Genomic DNA, 17,877 nt, shown 5'->3' on the forward strand with positions numbered 1-17,877 from the left:
ATCAAAATTTTAGGTTGAGTATTTAGTGTGTTCCAGAGATCCTCTGGTATGACCTGTCCTTGGATGATTTGAACCATAAACTACTATTATTCTCAGGGCTGTAACCTCTGAAATTCTGGCCAGCATACCTCCAGCTGCAGATACCAACTGCTGTTGTCTTGGTCAGTGCCAAGTTGAATTTGAGGGAAGATGGGATGTCAGAAGGGTCCATGTTACCAGTTTCTTGAGCTATTTAGATACCTTTCTAAAAGTAGCTAGAGACTTGATTCTTTATAGAGTAAAGGAGCCAATTCAGAAATAACACTGAAAAGAGCAATTTAGAATGAAGAACAAATAATTCACTAGTCAAGGCAGCCTGTAAAGTTCAGATTTAAACTCCTGTTTAGTGAGTATTTCTCTTACATTCGAGAAAAATGGGGAGAGAGTTAAAGGTGCATGTATTTTAGAAGCCAGTATAACATGTTCAGTGCTATGGGGAGATCTGGATTATGAATAAACATGAATTCCCCCTTGAGCATACTCATGTGGATGGCTTTGCTTTTTCCATACCTGAAGACGTGACTGTAACGTACTTTCTGGCATGTCCTGTCTTGCTCTGCTGAGAGAGCCTGTGGGAAGATGGACCAGCTTCCTCTGGTGAAACAGAAAGGCAGCTCCAGGGGAAGAAGCAATTAGTAAGCATTTTATTCAAAATACAGTTCCCTGAGCTTGTGAATGATGCAGAGCAGATCTCGTCTGGATCAGTCTCAACAATTAAAGGACAAATAAAGCCTCAAACATGTTGTCCTATTTATATCATAAAGGTTAAATGTTAAAGAACATTGTGGATCTGATCACGAGGATTAATTTTCCTCCATCTGCTTCCCCTTGGATTTGGCATGTGATATGTCTGTGCGTATCCAAAGACCGCTTCATATTGCACAAGAAGAATTTTTTCCTTTCTAAAATGAGTTTGAAACAAGTTTGTAGGCTAGCTTGGAGAGAATCGAATATACAATGGAAATGAGCATACTCCAGCAGAGGCAGCTGAAGTGGAGAACTGTTTTTTTCATGCACAAAGGTAGAAGGAGGTGAGAGGAAATTCCTTGGCCGGTAACACAGACTAGTCAAATTCTCAAATCACAATACAAGACAGACCCTCCTAGCACAGTCAGGGTAGCCTTGGCAAAGCTCCAAAATTATTTTCTAACTCTCCTTTCAACAATTGCTTCAATTGCCTCATTTTTCATCCTGTTGAGTTCTGTTGTCTGAGTCGTACTCAGTCTGAAAACTGAACTAGCCAGTTGATTTCTTGAAGACATTTGCATTTTTAAAACACATACATTAAAACACTCTCCTTTATTTTTTGTTGAAAAGTTTAGCATTCTGTGTTATCTTTCAAGGCACACCAGAAGGTAGTTCTTTTACTGTCTCCACATTTCTTTGTAATTGGATCTTTATGGCTTTCCCGAGTGGGTTAATGAAAGAGATGCACTGTTCTACATGAGTGTAATTGTTTTAGGCTGTTGAGGGATCAGAAAAAAGCAGGAATGATAGCAATTAGTTAAGGATGAAATGAAGTTCAACTTTTAGGAAAAAGGAAAAACAACAGAAGAGACAGGTTTTTCTGTGCCCACTTTTGGGTGTAACTTAATTCAGGCCAAAATGCTGTGGCCTGAAGGACGTGCAGGCAACTCCCTGTTGTTCTCTTAGCACTCCTATTTGCACTTATTTTGCCAGATGCAACAAAGAAATAGAAATATGCTAACTTAAACTAGTTATTTTACATGAACCAAATTTGCTAACATCTCTTAGATGAGCCAACCAGAACCCCACCAGGGTAGTACCTCTGCAAAATACCAGCGCATTTCAGACCTCAGAGGAACAGAGGAAAAATTCGGTTTGCCTAAGGAAACCTTGCACAGTGGACAGATTAGCAAACCCAAAATTTCCAACCTACAAAGTCTTAAAAGTAATTCCAGTATTTCCAAAGCATTTTAGAAACAGCCTCCACCCAGCCACTCATCTCCACAGCGTTTGGATCTAAGTACAGTCCTTGGCCCGTTGCTCTATAATCTCCCACCACATCTCCTACAAGCAGGACTGTTTTTCAGATGCATTTATGGCCTTATCACATTTGCCCATGCATTTGTTCTTGGTTTTTAATATAAAGCTAGGAACTACAAATCTGGCTCCAACACCACCTCCCAGGGGAGTTTTAACCCATTGCTGCTTTTTATTCACAAGCTGCTACGACGTACCTGCGCTAACAGTGCCTCCGGGAAGTGGGTGCTGGAGCGCAAGGCCTGAGGTTGAAGTTGCTGCGGTGCCCTGTTAGCGAGGCGGCTGTCACAGCAGCACGGGCGAAGAAGCTTCCTCATGTTTGTGAGCCTTGCTCCTGGTTCTGCGCGTCCTGGCTGGGAAGGGGTTGTGCCATCAGCCTCTGGGCTGCATGAGCTCCAAGCTGGAGGAGGAAAATGGTGCCTTCAGCTGGCTCCTGGGTTTGCTCGGCTGTCCCTTCTTGCTGTAACAAGTCTCACGCTGGGCACGTGCAGAAGCAGGAGCACAGGGCTGCAGGTTTTACCACCCGACAGGCAGCACAGCCCCACAGTCTATTCTGCCAATACACTAATATTTTCTCAATATTTTAGGAATAGCTGAAAGACCATTTTTAGCAAATTACCAGTTCTCTGAGAACAGAAAAGCCAGCTCTAATGCAAAATTCTCTGCTTGGAAAGAGACAGCAGGAGAGGGGATTTTATCTGTGGCTATTACTGTCTGCACAGCCTGTCACTGTTCGCACACAATGTAAGTAATTTTTCACTCGTCTCTGGGGGATGTTGCTTTGCCCTGAAGGATAGAAGCACTGTACCATGACACGGGTAAGTGACATTTGTTGCTGGCTTTCCTGGCTTGGTCAAATGCTGCCCATGTCCCCAGGTGCCGGGATTGATGATGCTACAAACTCCAGAAGTGGGGCTGGAGTTTTTTTGTATTTTGGGAAATACGAGGCATTTTCAGAAGAGTCTTTTCTTGTCTAACTATGTTATTAGATATCTAGGCAGGAGCCAATTGTGGCAAGTCAAAAAGATTGCTGAATTACACCTTGAATTAGAAGGTGCATGAGACAAAAGAAAAAAACCCAGCCTTAACACATCTGTGCTTGCAGTGGCTCACTGGTGCTTGGGCTGGTTCCCACTTCCCTCTTCCTAAAATAAGCTCTATTTATTTTTATCTTAATGGGTTAGGACTGCAGTTCCTAAGCAGAGCTAATGGTCTCAAGGGCATCCTTTAAGTTTAAACAGAGATTTGACTCATTTTTATGGGGGCTTTTGGAGAGGGACAATCACTCTCTGAAGACTGCTCACAAACTTCCAAACTCCTTTTAGGTAGGGCAATAAAAATTACTCAAATCACCAGTCCACACTAAGCCAGGAGGCCTGTCGGGTAGAAAAATGCTTTTTCCTTCCCATTAGTATCTCCCAAAAAAACTCCAAAGCACCTACACTCATCTTTGAACAGAGGTACACTTTCATTGCCATTGCCCAGTGCAATGGAAGGCTGTATTTAGGCTGCCTCCAGCCTCTGGGTGAACTGCAGCAATTTTGGCATTTGCTGAGTCATTTTATTTGGTTACAAAGCCGTTGCTGCAAGGTTCGTATTGGTAACGGTGAAATGTGTTAGTGTGCAGCAAGCAAATAAGGCAAAATTTTTCCTCGCTGGGATCCAGTCCTGTCCTGCTGTCCCAGGTCAGGACCTGGCGATCGCCCACCTTTAGACACTCGTTTCTCACCCAAAGCACATGCACAGGCTATAGTGGAGCTAAAATTACAGTTTTTACTCCATAGGTGCTGGATGAAGCACCTTTTCCTTGCAACACGAGCCTCGCATCCCCCCAACAATCTTTATTTAAAGAATGTAAAGCCACTGCGCGTTGTGCTGAGGGCACTGGTGGGGATGCGGGGGATGCGGGCAGGGGGACAGGACCACGCCAGCCCAGAGCATCGCCCAGCCCAGGCAAGGCAGCACCTCCCAGGCTGGTGCGGGGGCTACGAGGGGCGGTACGGGCAGGGCGGCTTTGCTGCTGAGGAGGAAGCACCACAACAGGCCCCACAGCCCATCTGTGGTGGGCACCCACACCCCCAGTCCTACACGTGTCCCATGGGGGTCTGCCCAGGTGGGTGACAGCCCGAGCCAGCCCCTGCGCTGCAGCAACGAGCCGCCTTCCCCATGATCAGTGGTGAAACCGCGTTAGTCATGGCAGGGAGGCTTTTGCTAAAAAGCAGCCCAGAAGGGACGCAATCTCTTGTAACACTTCCCTGCAATGTCTAGCTGAAACAAAATGAACTGAGAGCCGAGTCTCAGGGCTGCACTGTTTCTCTGTGAACGGGCAGTTTATTTATTTAACAAAGTGTGCTGCCAAACATGTTCTTCAGCAGAGCTGTCTGGGACCCCGGGTGAGCTCAGCTCGGCGTTGCAGCACAGACATATTTTCCATCTGCCTGGCAGGAGCTTCCCAGCGTTGCCTCTCCCTGTGCTGCTGAACTAGGTCAGGCTCTTGCTGCCTTCAACACGCTGTGGATCTGGGCACAAAATCACCAGTAACCACAAATTCCCGTGAACTGCCCAGCAGGACTGCTGTATTTTCAAGCATCATTTCACCCCTGACCAATTCCACACGCAACCCAAAGCCTCGGTGCCTCAGCACAGCTGCCATGGGGCAGGTTTGGGATAAGCGTAAGGGCTTTTTCCTCTCAACACCATTAGTGTCTGCGGAAACCGCTGTGGCTTCCCAGGCCAATCGACTGGCACCCTGGCAAAGCCCACAAGAAGTTCTCATCTGGTTTCACAAGAAACCTGAGGCAGGACCCGTGCACATGCAGTGCCTTGAGTCTTTTGTCTGACTCCAGCCCCACACCCGGGCAGGGGAGGGTCTCCAGGAGAACTGGGTTCCTACAAACTTTATGGAAACAGACAAAAAGTGACAATTCACATTCAACCGATCACCAGAGCTGCCCCAAGGGACAGTGGCTCTTGGAGGTGGGCGTGTCCCCACCTGTGCTCACCCCAATGCCAAGGGGGAAGTGGGGCTGGGGGCAGGTCCCCACGGGCACACCAGAGCTCTGCAGCCATATGGTAGCTTTCCTAAAACAGCCCTCAGCCCAGTGAAATTTAAAGCGATGATTGCATGGGTTTGGGGAGGGGGGTTGTTCTCCTGGGGGTTGTTCAATAGCAGGGAGCATTGCTGAATTGTCAGGGAGCAGGGGGCTGGGGTGCTGGCTCTGAAGGAGATCTGCGGGACCATCGGCAGAGCACGAAAACAGCCCTGTGCTTCCTCAGCCAAACATTCCCACCCCTCCCAGGGGCAGCTGAACTGACTACAGCTCACAAAGCAAACTGTATACATACTTCATTTTTACATTATATCCATTCCCACAACAATCCAACAGCAAGTGCAGGGGAAAGCTTAAAAAAACCCCACAACAGCTCCAATAAGATAAATTCTGGCAGAGCAAGCAATGATACTTCCAGCGTACTCCCAATCAGCTAATAATCTGCACTGAGCAGAAAATATTTACTGGCTGGAGAGCAGTAGGGCAGGATTTGGAGCCCTGCCACTGAGCACATGCCTTCCCAAGCCCCACGCAGGATCCTGGCCAGGGCAGAGCAGGAACCACGCACCCACAAGCGGGACCCGCAGGCTGCAGCCAGGCCCACCAGCGACCCACTCTACATGGGTGATGATGGCCCCAGGGCCATCACTGCCCTCCCAGCAGGGTGATGGGTCCCCCAGAACCTCCCATGCTGCCAGCCTGGGCACCCGTGGGGCTAGGCTCTACTTCTGGGTCATCTCACTGCTCCTGTTTAGACTCTCCCCACCACTCCCTTAAAAAGGCAGGTCTGGTCTGAGTCTGGTCCATACCAACCCTGGCAGAATCACAGAGCATCCTGCAAAGCGGGGAGGGATGGAAGGGGTGGGCAGGGGGGGAGGGGGGTCAGGAAACTCTTCAACTCTTCTTGGTCTCTCTGCACCTCCCTGGGGGCTGTTAGGGAAGCACTGTCGATTTTGAGAGTTGTAAGGCATTTGTAAATTCTGGGTTTAATGGGCTGATATAAGCTGGGATATCAACATTTCTCAGAGCTACAACACCATGACTTGCTGCAGCAGAGGGAAAAAAGGGACAGGGATTTACTGCAATTCAATGCTTCTGTGTTGGCAGAGCTAAAACTGAACTCCGGCTTCAGCCACTACTTCTGGTGTTACTGCCTTACCTCAAGCAATTACTAGGAGTTCTGTAATTACTTTGCAAGCTTAAAACAAAATCCCAACCCTTTCCAAAGACAGAAGCATTCCTGCCATGTCATCCCTATGGCAAAGTCTCTGTGTTTTGTCTCACGTGTTCACCCAAAGCAGTGCTGAGGAACGTGCAGTTTCCTCTCAAAACTCACATTTGCAAAGCTGCTGCTTCACTACAATGTCCTGTACTCAAGCCTGGAGTGATTGAATAAAGACAAATATTACTTGTTTGTCTAAACTGTTTTAGAAACTAGTTTCCACCCTTAGGACAAGATTTGCTTCCCTTGCTAATGCTCCAGGATCAAGTGTCAAAGTTGTTCCCTAGTTTGATCTGAGTTACCCGCGCCCTTATGTCCCTACAGCAGAGAGGGGCAGAACTGGTCAGAAATGATCCAGGCAACTCCTGAGCCTTTCGTACAAGACTGCAAGGGAGAGAGAAAAAGGGAACAGCTCCCCAAGCATCAAGAGCTTTCCAGCCATATGTGCGTAAAAATTTCTTCCCATGCCACGTGACAGAGGAAGAGCCGCAGACCCATTACACAATAATAAAAATATGCCTTTGGCAACATTGAGCCAAAACCTGGAGCTGCTGCAAGAAGCTAGCAATCTGCACAAAAAGGAGTAAAAGTTAATAAAAAAGACAGAAGTCAATATTGCACACCCCTCAGAAGGACGCTGCTGCGGCAGGACAGGGCTTGGACTCCATGCATGACAGCGATCTGCAGCAAAACATCTGCTTAAAATAGTGTCGGTTCCCAGCGCCTGTCAAGATCTCACTGAAGAGATTAGTCGTGGTAAGTAGATTCACTTTTCCTTTTTTTTTTCTCCCTCCTCTTAACCTTAACTTCGAAAACTTACCAAATAAGGTCTAAATCATTGAGCACTCAGGTTTCCAACGCCTGCACAGGAATCCATAAAGGCAACAATCGCCAGTTAAAAGAAATACCCCAGGAAGGAAACATTCCTCAGGCTTTCGCTGGGAGCACCCACCTCGTACAGCTGAAACCACAGCCTCTCCCTTTGCTCTGGTACAGATCGGCAGCTTCTGTAACAGGGCTTTAGCTCAGGGCTCGGAAAGGTTTGCCACAGGCATCCCTGTCTGCCTAAAGCTGAGACGGTGATGCAGGTTCAGGCACAGAAGATACATCGCTCTCCTTTATGTCCTTTGACATTGCTTTGTGCAATAGCAGAATACAGATCAAACTCATATCTGGTACAACAACCTCACTGGCTTATGCCAGAAATTAAATACGTCCATTTCAGCTGCTGTCACCAGCAGCACAACTTATTTTATCTAAATCAGCCCCATGTGCCCAAGGGCTCCTTGTGTTTCCACCTGGGGGATGCCACAGGGCAACCACCAGAGTTGAGAATTAGGCTCACAGGAGTAATGATTATTTTGAAGACTAATTAAGATGCCTTGAGGTACGCTAGGAAATTCTGAAGCATGAAGATGGTTGTTTTGTTTAAGAAAGCCTCAAATATTGAAAGGAAACCGAGTAGAAAGTCACGGTCCAGTCGTTTGTTTGCTGCTGGGTCCCTTTTTGGGCTACCAAGGCATCCTGCTCCTCCCTCCCTCCGAGCAGCAATTCCCCCCAGCCTCTCTCCTTTCTGTCCCCTGCTGTGCTTTTCCTCCCCATGGGCAGGCACACACCACCACCGCATGGCACAGGGTGGCTTCCCTGGCCAAAAATCACCGTCCGGCCACGACATACGCCACCAAACCACACCATGTCCAGCAAACACTCAGGGATTTTTCCTCTGACAGGATTTCAGCCCACCTGCCCTGTAAGCACCAGAAAGTACAATTGATCCTTCATGCCTGGGGCTCACTCTTTTCTTAGAGAAACACCTTTTTAATGCATAAGTATCTATAGGATTTGTCTGGCTTCCTAACTGTGAAGTGGCCCAGGAAGTTCACCTGCAGCAGGGCTGGGATGAGGCTGGTTGCACAGGAGCTTGCAGGAGCCACATGAAGCAGGGATGTTGTGGCAGCCAGAGCTATAGGGGAGATGTGGCAGGAGATATATCCCCTCAGGCTGATGTCTGTGAGGCCCCTCCGGCAACAGCAAGCCCATCGCTCACTGCAGCAGCCAGCAGGAACGGGAGCTGCAGGCTGGGACTGGGGACTGCAAGGAGCCCTGTGGGACACAGCTCCTAGGGATGGAGGCTCTCAGGTGACAGAGTGATGTGCTGTAGCTTCAGCGACAAGGAGTGTGCCCAGAAAAGCTATTAGAGAGCACGGGCTTGCAGGATCCCTGCACAGGTGCTTCACATGCTACAGAAGCTCACAGGATGCTCGGGTTTCAGCATGGAGGGGTCAGGTTCAAATTCTGCTGAGTGTACAAATATCTGCTTCAAACAGGCCCCTTTGGGCAGCCCACCCACTCCCAGCATTTCTCAATCCTGAGGAAAGCTAAGACCCAGTGTTCCCTCCCCAGCCCCTGCAGCCTCTGCCAAGGTCCTGAGCCCCGGCAGGAAGAGAAGGGCCCACCGAAGCAAGGAGCGATGACAACAAAATGTCCTAAAACAGAAAGTGAGTGTCACATAAAGGCCATGAGGCAGAGTCAGAACATCCCATTTCAGACACATGCTTGGAGTCATTCATTACATTTTATTACATAATTATAGTGAAGACCCCTAAACATGTGGCTCGTTAGGAAGAAAGAAGACAGTAAATGCTCAGCTCTGCATGTACCATGCTTACAAATCAGAGATGCTCTGTCTTTATTGCTTTATTTGCCCTGAGGTATTTTCTATAAAGATGTGTTCCAGCTCTAAGATTCAGGAGTGAATATTTTCCAAAATCATCCCCTTCCTGGTTTGCTTCCTGACAAGTATTCCCCAAAATTACCCCGTGGGGATTCACAGCACAGTTTTACAGACCACATTGATCCCAGGGGATGCCCTAGACCCACAGCAGCAATTTCCATTGGTTCAGGTGAAGGACACAGGGAATCATTGTCTCTCAAACCCAGCTGATGGACACCTGTCACTCCACCTGTCTGCCTCATCCTTCCACCTCAGGGTTCAGACATTTGCAGCACATTTTTGAGCCTCTGTCCTCTCTCTCTGGGTGGAGGTTTGACCCAGCTATGATCAGAACGTGAGCTCTCAGCCAGAGCCTACCTAGCATCTGGGAGCTGAAAGGGTCTTTCCTCCAAGACCCTTCACCTCAGAGCAATTAAGTGCTGCCCTTGTCCACCACAAGTTGCACCATTTCCTGAGCCCGAGGGCTTGGTCTTCTTTGACTGAGCAACCTAGAAAGCACCATTGCTGCTAAATATGTTAGAAGACATTACTTCAGAGTGACTCAATGGATGGATAGGATATTTTTAAGTATCGGGAAGAAAAGCATTTCTGCATGCATGAGATCTTGCCCATCACCAACATGCTGTCACCAAGGGAGAGGCACGACACACATGAATGGCTGGAGCACCTCTGCTCTGGCCCAAGCTCAGCACCAATGTACTTGATAACCTCAAAGAAGTGCTGGTGCTGCCCCAGGCTCTGCTGGGGAGAAGCTGGGGCATGGCAGCCCTGAGGCCTGGCCAGCTGTGCCTGTGCTGCAGACAATGAGCTAGCTTGTTTAAGTGAAGCTGGTCCACTTTCTTTTCCCGTGCTGAAATCAATGCCTGATACCAGTGCTCTCCCCAGGTGCTGAGGAGCTGAACATTCACATTTCAGTGGCAGGTACAAATTACAGCCATCGCCTGGTGCCTGCACTTAGTCAGACAATGCAGGATCTCCTCTCCTCCCTAAGCAGTCCTCCACCACCAGTCAGCTCCTGTAAGCCCCTGGGCACAGTGCACACTCTCGCACAACAGGCACTGGTCATGGCCAAAAAGTCTTCAAAACCCTATTAGCAAAGACATTAATTAAAGTGTCATTAGAAAAGTAAGACCTCAGCCGAAACCATGCTGCATGGCCTCCAGTGACAGGCCTGCCACCCGTACTGTGGAGAGGAAAGATGCTGATCTGTTTCCAATTTGCTTTTTGGAGCTCATACGTTCTACATCGAGGAGCAATTTTCCTTTTAAGGTGGAACAGCATGAGGTTTGTTTTCTTTCAAAGAGATTTCTTTAAGAGGTTATTTATAGATTCTCTTGTGAATGTGACTGTGCTTTGCATCCCACACACACTGCTGTGATATGGGATGAAATGTTCTTGTGGAGCCGTTAATTAACACCGACTTGGGAGCTGTGCCAGAGCAGGGCTCCAGGTAGTCAAATATTCCCCGTCTACCCAAGTATCAGTACTACTAACCTCCCAGCCTCGGGGTATTTTGTGTTTGCCACTTTTTATCCCGTCAGGTCAACTAGCTGGGTTGTCTGAAGGTAATAGAAGTTCTTATGGTAAGAAACTTTAAGAGAAGGAGCTGTCCTCCTGCCCTGTGCTCCCTCTTGCCCATTTCTTCTCTACATGAAGCAGTCCCAGCTTTTTTCCAGGTTATGCTCCACAATGACATTTTCCCTTGCCACAACTTATTAGTGTCATCCACCTCCATATGCCTCTCACTTCTCTTCTGCCCTATTTGAGGTGGTTACTAGGAAGCAGGGATGGAGCTTTCCTTGGGATCTCCCCACTCTGCAAGCATTTTAACGTTTTGTTTCCCTTTCTGTGAACTGAGAAGCCTTTATTCAACTGTCCACATTAATACTGGTTGGTGATTTCTGTCTCACAAGACCATTAAATCAACAGCTTTCACCAACCACAAGTAAACTTAGGTATAAGAAAAGCAAGAGAGCTGAAGAACAAAATGACTTAGCAGCCGAATCCAGCCTGGAGATCTGTTTTGCATTTCCCACTCCTCTGCATGTTCTTAATTATACATATCGCAGATCTGGGGGGCTCCCACTCAGCATTAATATGTAGCATATTGCTCGCTGGATTTGGAGCATGTAATACGCATTTCCATCCCTTCAGGAGCCGATACCAGGGTGAGAGCACTAAGGCCAACATGAAATTTATACAATACTTTAAGCATCTTATTTCCAGTGCCGGAGTTAAACATAACACTACTGGGGAGATGCTATAGCTTCCCAGTATTTGACTTGATCCCAAGCAGGACCTTGTCTAACTGAAAGGCCAGTGACAGATTGAAAGGTCTGGGATATCCCAGCTCATCTTCTATTGCATCTGTGTTTAACTACAAATTTGCTTCGGCACCAAAGCTTGAAGAAATATGTGAAAGTCAGTTTTCTTGCTTTTAATCCTCGCTTATATTCTGTATTTCATTAGCAGGATTTGAGGATGTGATAAGAAAGCCCATGCAAACAGATAATTCTTGTGAAATGTTTAATCACCTACTGTCAGAGGTAGCTGTAACAAGGGAAAAGACTAAATTTCATAGGAGTCTTTTCCATCAAATAAGAGTGTGCACCTCTTAGCCCAGGGGCAGGAGTTGTATCAAAGTGGTACATGGAAAACTCCTTTTAAAAAACCCAAAACAAAACAAACCCTAAAACACCCCACCTTTGGCTTTAGCTCGATCTCTCCTAATCAAAGAGCTACCGAGCAAACAGTCAACCAGCCACAGATTCATATGGGGCAGTTTTAGGCTTCATCTCTCATTTCTCCAAGCTACTCCACCTACAGAAGCTGAAAGAAAGCAATAGGGCCAGGGATGCCTTTCATCCCCCCACCAGCTTATTTCTGTATTCATACAACTGGAAAAGAGCCCGGCTCCATCAGCATCTCCCCTCAGCCCATGGTCAGTGTCCACCAGGGAGCACTGGCCCTGCTGGGGAGCTGGTGGCCATGGCCATAACCTCCCTCACCAGCAGAGCAAAGGGAGGAAAAAGCCCTCAGCCCAGGCATAGGGATGTCTTCTGCTCTGGGGAGGGGATGGCAGGAGCACCTTTTCCCATGGGTAGTCAGAAACTGATACCATAGGGGAAATTCTCTTTTTTACTACATCTGTAACCATGTGCAGAACCCAAATTCTATTTTAAATGCTTCTAATGCCCAGAGTCCCAGGTGGGTCACGCATGAAGATGGGCTCTTGTCAATCAGCCTGATTTTGAGCATCTTCTCTAAGCTGCTGATGCATCTCAGCACTATTTCAAGATGCAGTTACTCAGGAGTTGCACATGAAGCACAGCTATCTGCAAACAGCTCCATGCGCAAACATCCAGAGGGATATTTTACTGTATATTAGGTGCTCTGTATTATTAGCAGGTTCATGGGAATGGCATTATTCCAGAAATTATTTTCTATCACTATGTCCCCATCCAGGAGTGGAGTGAGACAAGCCCAGGAGGCTCAGCCTCCCACTGTGAATGAAGGCAGAGCCTGGGATGCACTAAAAAAGCCCTTGGCATTTTCTATGCTTAAAGCAATGGCTCACTTTACAGAGGCAGGGGACAAACAACGGTTGAGGTTTTAACAGTTATCTGTTTTTCGAGGGTGGATATTAGTAATAAACATAAAGACTGAGCTACTGCCCCCGCGCTGGTCAGCATGGCAAGAGGTTAGAAAACCCCCAGTGGAGGCTGCAGGGGGGCTGGTCACAGCTGCAGGGGTGGCTGCACCCCAACACTGAGCCGGAGACTTGGCGGGGGGCTGGGCTGCAGGTTGTGCAGTGCCATGCAGGCGAGCTGCGATGGGGAACGGGCCATTCTCAGGTAGCCAAGGGGCTCAGTTCATACCGCCAGGCAAAATGCAGTAAGGACTGCCTTGACCCAAAGCCTCCGCAAGCCCCTTCTAAATTCAGCCCTGCATCACACGAGGTTTTGTGCTTGGTAAGAAACCCCAGTGACCCAGCCGCAGAGTGGGACTCACTGGGGAAATTTACACCAAAACCCTTTCTCCTTCCTCCACTCCAGTAGTCCCAAGCAGTTGCTTTCTGCACCCCTCTGCCATTGCTACTTGTGATTCAGGGGAAAGGAGGCCCAGGGAACAAAACAAAATGAGGGATGGCCACAGACAGATACTTGGAGAAGAGCAAGTTTGAAAAAAAATATTGGTCAGACCTAGAAAACTCCATGACCCAAATCCTTAAATTCATGTCACACCAAATCAAACAGCTCCCCCACCCTGCCAAAAAAAGCCCAGTTATCTCCCATTTTCATGCAAGTCTCTACAACACACCATCCTGGTGGAGGGGACACCGCTGCACCCACACATAACAGCCACGTCCCATCTCCTTTTTACAGGCTGCGCCATGATCTCCGCTGTCCTCCTCCTCTGGACTGTGCCCTGTGTGGCAAACCACATTCTCGGGGGCTTTGCCAAGGGAGCGCTGCAGGAAGGTTCCCAGCTGGCGTGCAGCCTGCCGGGACCCCCCGGGCCACCCGGCCCACCTGGCGCACCCGGGGCTCCGGGGACGGTTGGCAGAATGGGCTTCCCGGGCAAAGATGGCAAGGATGGCAAGGACGGGGATAAAGGCGAGCACGGCGATGAAGGTAGGAGAAAAACGCTTCTTACCACAACAAGGGTAAAATGTAAAAGCAATAGTGCAACAGCTGAGTTAACAGCAACCTGTCACCCCAAATCTGAGCCCCAGGACAGACAACATCTCATAGGAAACTCTTCTAGAAATTTCCACTCTCCCACCTTCAACATCTCACGCTTGTCAGCTCCTGCCAGGGTGGTTCAGACTCGCATTATTTGCTGATAGCATCTTAATGCTGTACGCAATTCCTGTTGGCTTCATTTTAAGTGAGATTTTCCCTGTTCTGATACATGCTCTCTAGATGAGACAAAGCAGTGGGCTCTGATTCCTGCTCTCAAGCAAAACAAAGTCAGGTGAAAAAATTAAGTACTTGTTCCCCAAAGTGCTCTAGCTGGATGACAGGCACTGCTCTGCCCGTGCTCAATCTAAATCAAAGCAAATAACAACCCTTCTTTAATCCTGAGTGAGGCTCTGCTTTAGATCCAGCCTTACAGTCAGTCAGCACCAGGACCAGCTATGGTGAGAAAGCAGCGATTTCCCGTTGCCACACTAGAGTGCACTCCTGATTCAGCATAACACCAGCTTGACAAAGCTGCATCTTACTCTCTTCTCCCACGCCCAAAAGAGGGAATCTGGAGAACAGGTTTCCACCCACAGCTGCATTTAAATCTAGTCTTGCTACAGCAGGTCAAGAGACAGGGTACAAATCCCCATGAATTTGTCTTATATCAGACATTACCGCAATCAGCAACATGCAGGAGTTTCAGCATCACTGTCACAGTCCAACTCGCTTCCCATCTCAAGGCAGTCCCTGCACTGGGTGTCTGATTCACAACTGTTCAATCCACCAGCTAGGCTGGGCTTTTTACTATACCTAGAATATTTTTTTTTTTTTTTTAAACAGTTTCATGTTAAGTGTAAAAAAAGAAAAAAAAAAAAAGAGAGAGAGAGGAGATTACAAGCACTCTATCAGCTCAAACCTAGGTTCTAAAGTCTTCACAAACCTGTCCCGCTTCTAAAAAACCCAAACATTTAAAGCTTGTTCTTGGCTAGATTTATAATTAATTACTCGTTTTTCTCAAGTGAGCCAGATAATTGAACCAGCCTTTTGATCCTTAAAAGGGACAGACTCTCCTGCTCCCAAGTCCCACTGTTATCATGCCAACCACCTACTTAACATGCTTAGTCAGACCTGTCAGATGTCCAGCTCCAGGTGGTATTTCATCAGGATTCTCACCAGCAAGGTTTTCCTCCTAAATGAAAATACACTGCTACGACGACACAACCCCTTTCCAGTTGCCATATCATCTCTTCCACTGAAAAATTTACAAGGTTATTTGTCTTCTAGGTCCACAAGGCAGAACAGGAAACCCCGGCAAACCAGGACCAAAGGGAAAAGCAGGAGCAATTGGCAAGGCAGGCCCACGAGGGCCCAAGGGTTTAAAGGGTAATCCTGGAAAAAATGGGGCACCGGGAAAGAAAGGGCCTAAAGGGAACAAGGGTGAGACCGGGATGCCAGGACCCTGCACCTGTAACGCCAACAAAGCCAAATCTGCCTTCTCTGTGGCAGTGTCAAAGAGCTACCCAAGGGAAAGGCTGCCCATCAAATTTGACAGGATCCTGATGAACGAGGGAGGACATTACAATGCTTCCAGTGGGAAATTTATATGCAGCATCCCAGGTATTTACTACTTCACTTATGATATTACTTTGGCCAACAAACACTTGGCCATTGGCTTGGTCCACAATGGGCAGTACCGGATCAAGACTTTTGATGCCAACACTGGGAACCATGACGTTGCCTCTGGATCAACCATCCTTTCTCTGAAGCAGGAGGATGAAGTATGGCTGCAGATCTTTTACTCAGAACAAAATGGGCTCTTTTATGATCCCTACTGGACAGACAGCTTATTTACTGGCTTCCTGATATATCCTGATCAAGATTATATCAATGAAATATAAGATGAGAAACTAGTCTGTGGGAAAAAGTAGGAAATGCGTGAGACCTCAGTCCAGCAAAGTGTAGCCTGGACATGTGTGGGATTATCATACAATTCCACATTTTTGGCGCTAACAGCCTGTATTGGCTATTTAGATATTTACTTGATGTCATCAACTAGTCCACAGGGTACCAGGACCAGTAGGACTCACCTTTAAGCAGCCTCATGAATTGCTAAGTCTCAAAGCCGCCCATTATGTTTTCCGTGAGGATTCCAACATGCCATGGACACGTAATTCAAATACTGGTGTGGAATGCTTTGAATATTATATAGCATGAAAATGAACAACCATTTCCTGAAAGCTGAGCACAGAAGTCCCACCGATGCTGGAGACTATCACTGCACCTCCTCCCCCTACACCCCATAATAGTAATAATCCTTGCTAATATGGAGTTACACTTTACTAGCTGCTTAAGGGTCAGGAAGTTGTCAGCTAAAGTTGTAAAAGTAAGAGTGGCTCTCTGCCTCATCAAAGCAGTACCAACAAGTAAAGGTCTCTGGTCTAAATAGGAGATGACACAAAAGAGAGATCTCATTTTTAAAGTTAAAGGTAAGACTCCTCATAAGACCCAAGCTGTTGCACTGAGCACCACTGGCGTTTCTCAGATTTCAGCTTCAATATACCAGCACTGGTGTCCTGCATCTGGTTTCAGACAAGTGTTGGTAAGCTGTGACCAGAACCTAAAGTGGACTGTGCAAGCCAAATACCTGTGGGCCTCGAGCCACGGTGGAGGGTGAACTTTACAGATAAGACTCAACTGGTAAAGGCAGCACGAGCCTTCACTCCAGAAACAAGTTCATTAATAACCCCCTTCCTTCATCCCCTCCAGCTTTTGCTGGAAGGAGATGCTTGTGGTGCTGCTGAGATCCTCCTTGAGGGCTTAATGCTACAGCTAGACCTATCTTACTGCTGCTTTGCTTTTTGATGTTGTATGTCAAATATTACAGATGCTACGAAATCAATGTTTTGATTCTAAACTGTATGGAAAAAAAAACAGAAAACTAAAAAGCTGAACTTTTGCTCATCTGAGCTTTTTACTTTTGCTAAACTGAGCTTAGCAACTTTTTTTTTCTCCTCTGTATCAGCTAATACAGGGACATGCTCCAAAATGGTTCACTATTACCAGAGCAAAGAGTTCTTCTATAAAGCCGCTCAGTCTGGCTGCCGTGCCCCAGGGCATCCAACGTTCAGCAACACAGAGGCCTCTGTCTCTGTAGCCAGATGGAAGGAGTCTCTTCCTCACTATCAGATGCATCTTCTTGGTTTCCAGTCATATTTCTCATCTTCTTTATCACTTGGTGAAAATTCTCATGAAATTCCAGCTCTTCTAATCCTCATATGTAGGCATTGAAGGGATATCTCATAAGAACAAATATTTTTTTTTAATCTTATTTTTACAAGTCAAAATACTTGCATGATTTTCATGAACTACAGTAATTGTGTTATATCTTACAAAAATCCTTTCAAATACATTTTATAAAATAAAGCTGAACAAAAGTACTGCTGGAATAGTCTTGACATATATAAAAGTGATTTCCCAGAAGGTATTTCAAAACTGCGTTACAGATTCTACAGACATCTTGGGTTAGCAATGGATTTTGTAGGGGCTGGTGCAACAGGACTATTTCTCCCCAGCAGGCTGGGGAATGCACAGAGTTTTCTGCTCTCTGTGCAAGAAAACCTGCAAGGTGAAAGAATGGGATCTGTCCATTCCCCTGAAGCTGCTCACCCAGATAGCAGGTGTCCTTTCCTTGACAGTGGTTGCTCACAGAATACATCTCTTATTCCAAAGCATTTAGGGTGTCCTGGGGTGCATCTGCAGGCAGCTTCCCAAAGGCAGCAGCAGTTCAAGAACTGCATTTTTCCCTCCTTGCCCAGCCCCACACTCCCACCCTGAAAGCCCCAGAGCCCCAAAGGGAAATAACTGCTCTGGGCTGGGCTGTGGGCAGGTCTCTACACCCACACGGGTCCCCCAGCAACTGTACACGTTAGGCGCAGCTCACGGGAGGTGGTGGGATGCATGGGAGGATATTGCCTCCACCGAGCTGTGCTGCACCCAAGAGGGAAATTACATAGTACAGCTTTAATTAATCCAGTAGCACTCACAGCCCACTCTGCCAAAACTCAGAGACCTTTCTCCCTCCTCAGTTCTTTCCTCTTGATTCAGTGCATTACCCATCCCCAGAAGTGAGTATTTTTGGGG

The 17,877-nt window shown here is 47.3% G+C and overlaps 1 protein-coding gene across 1 annotated transcript; it reads left to right on the top strand.

Annotated features, from left to right (window-relative positions):
- The first annotated feature begins 6,845 nt into the window (after positions 1 to 6,845).
- C1QTNF2 (C1q and TNF related 2) lies at positions 6,846 to 17,174 on the top strand. The gene is made up of 3 exons (XM_074883532.1): positions 6,846 to 7,071; positions 13,435 to 13,683; positions 15,022 to 17,174. Exons 2-3 carry the CDS (start codon positions 13,443 to 13,445, stop codon positions 15,633 to 15,635), a joined length of 855 nt encoding a protein of 284 aa, XP_074739633.1. The 5' UTR covers positions 6,846 to 7,071; positions 13,435 to 13,442; the 3' UTR covers positions 15,636 to 17,174.
- Positions 17,175 to 17,877: the final 703 nt, after the last annotated feature.

This window comes from Strix uralensis, chromosome 14 (assembly GCF_047716275.1).
Source record: "Strix uralensis isolate ZFMK-TIS-50842 chromosome 14, bStrUra1, whole genome shotgun sequence".
Lineage (NCBI taxonomy): Eukaryota > Metazoa > Chordata > Aves > Strigiformes > Strigidae > Strix > Strix uralensis.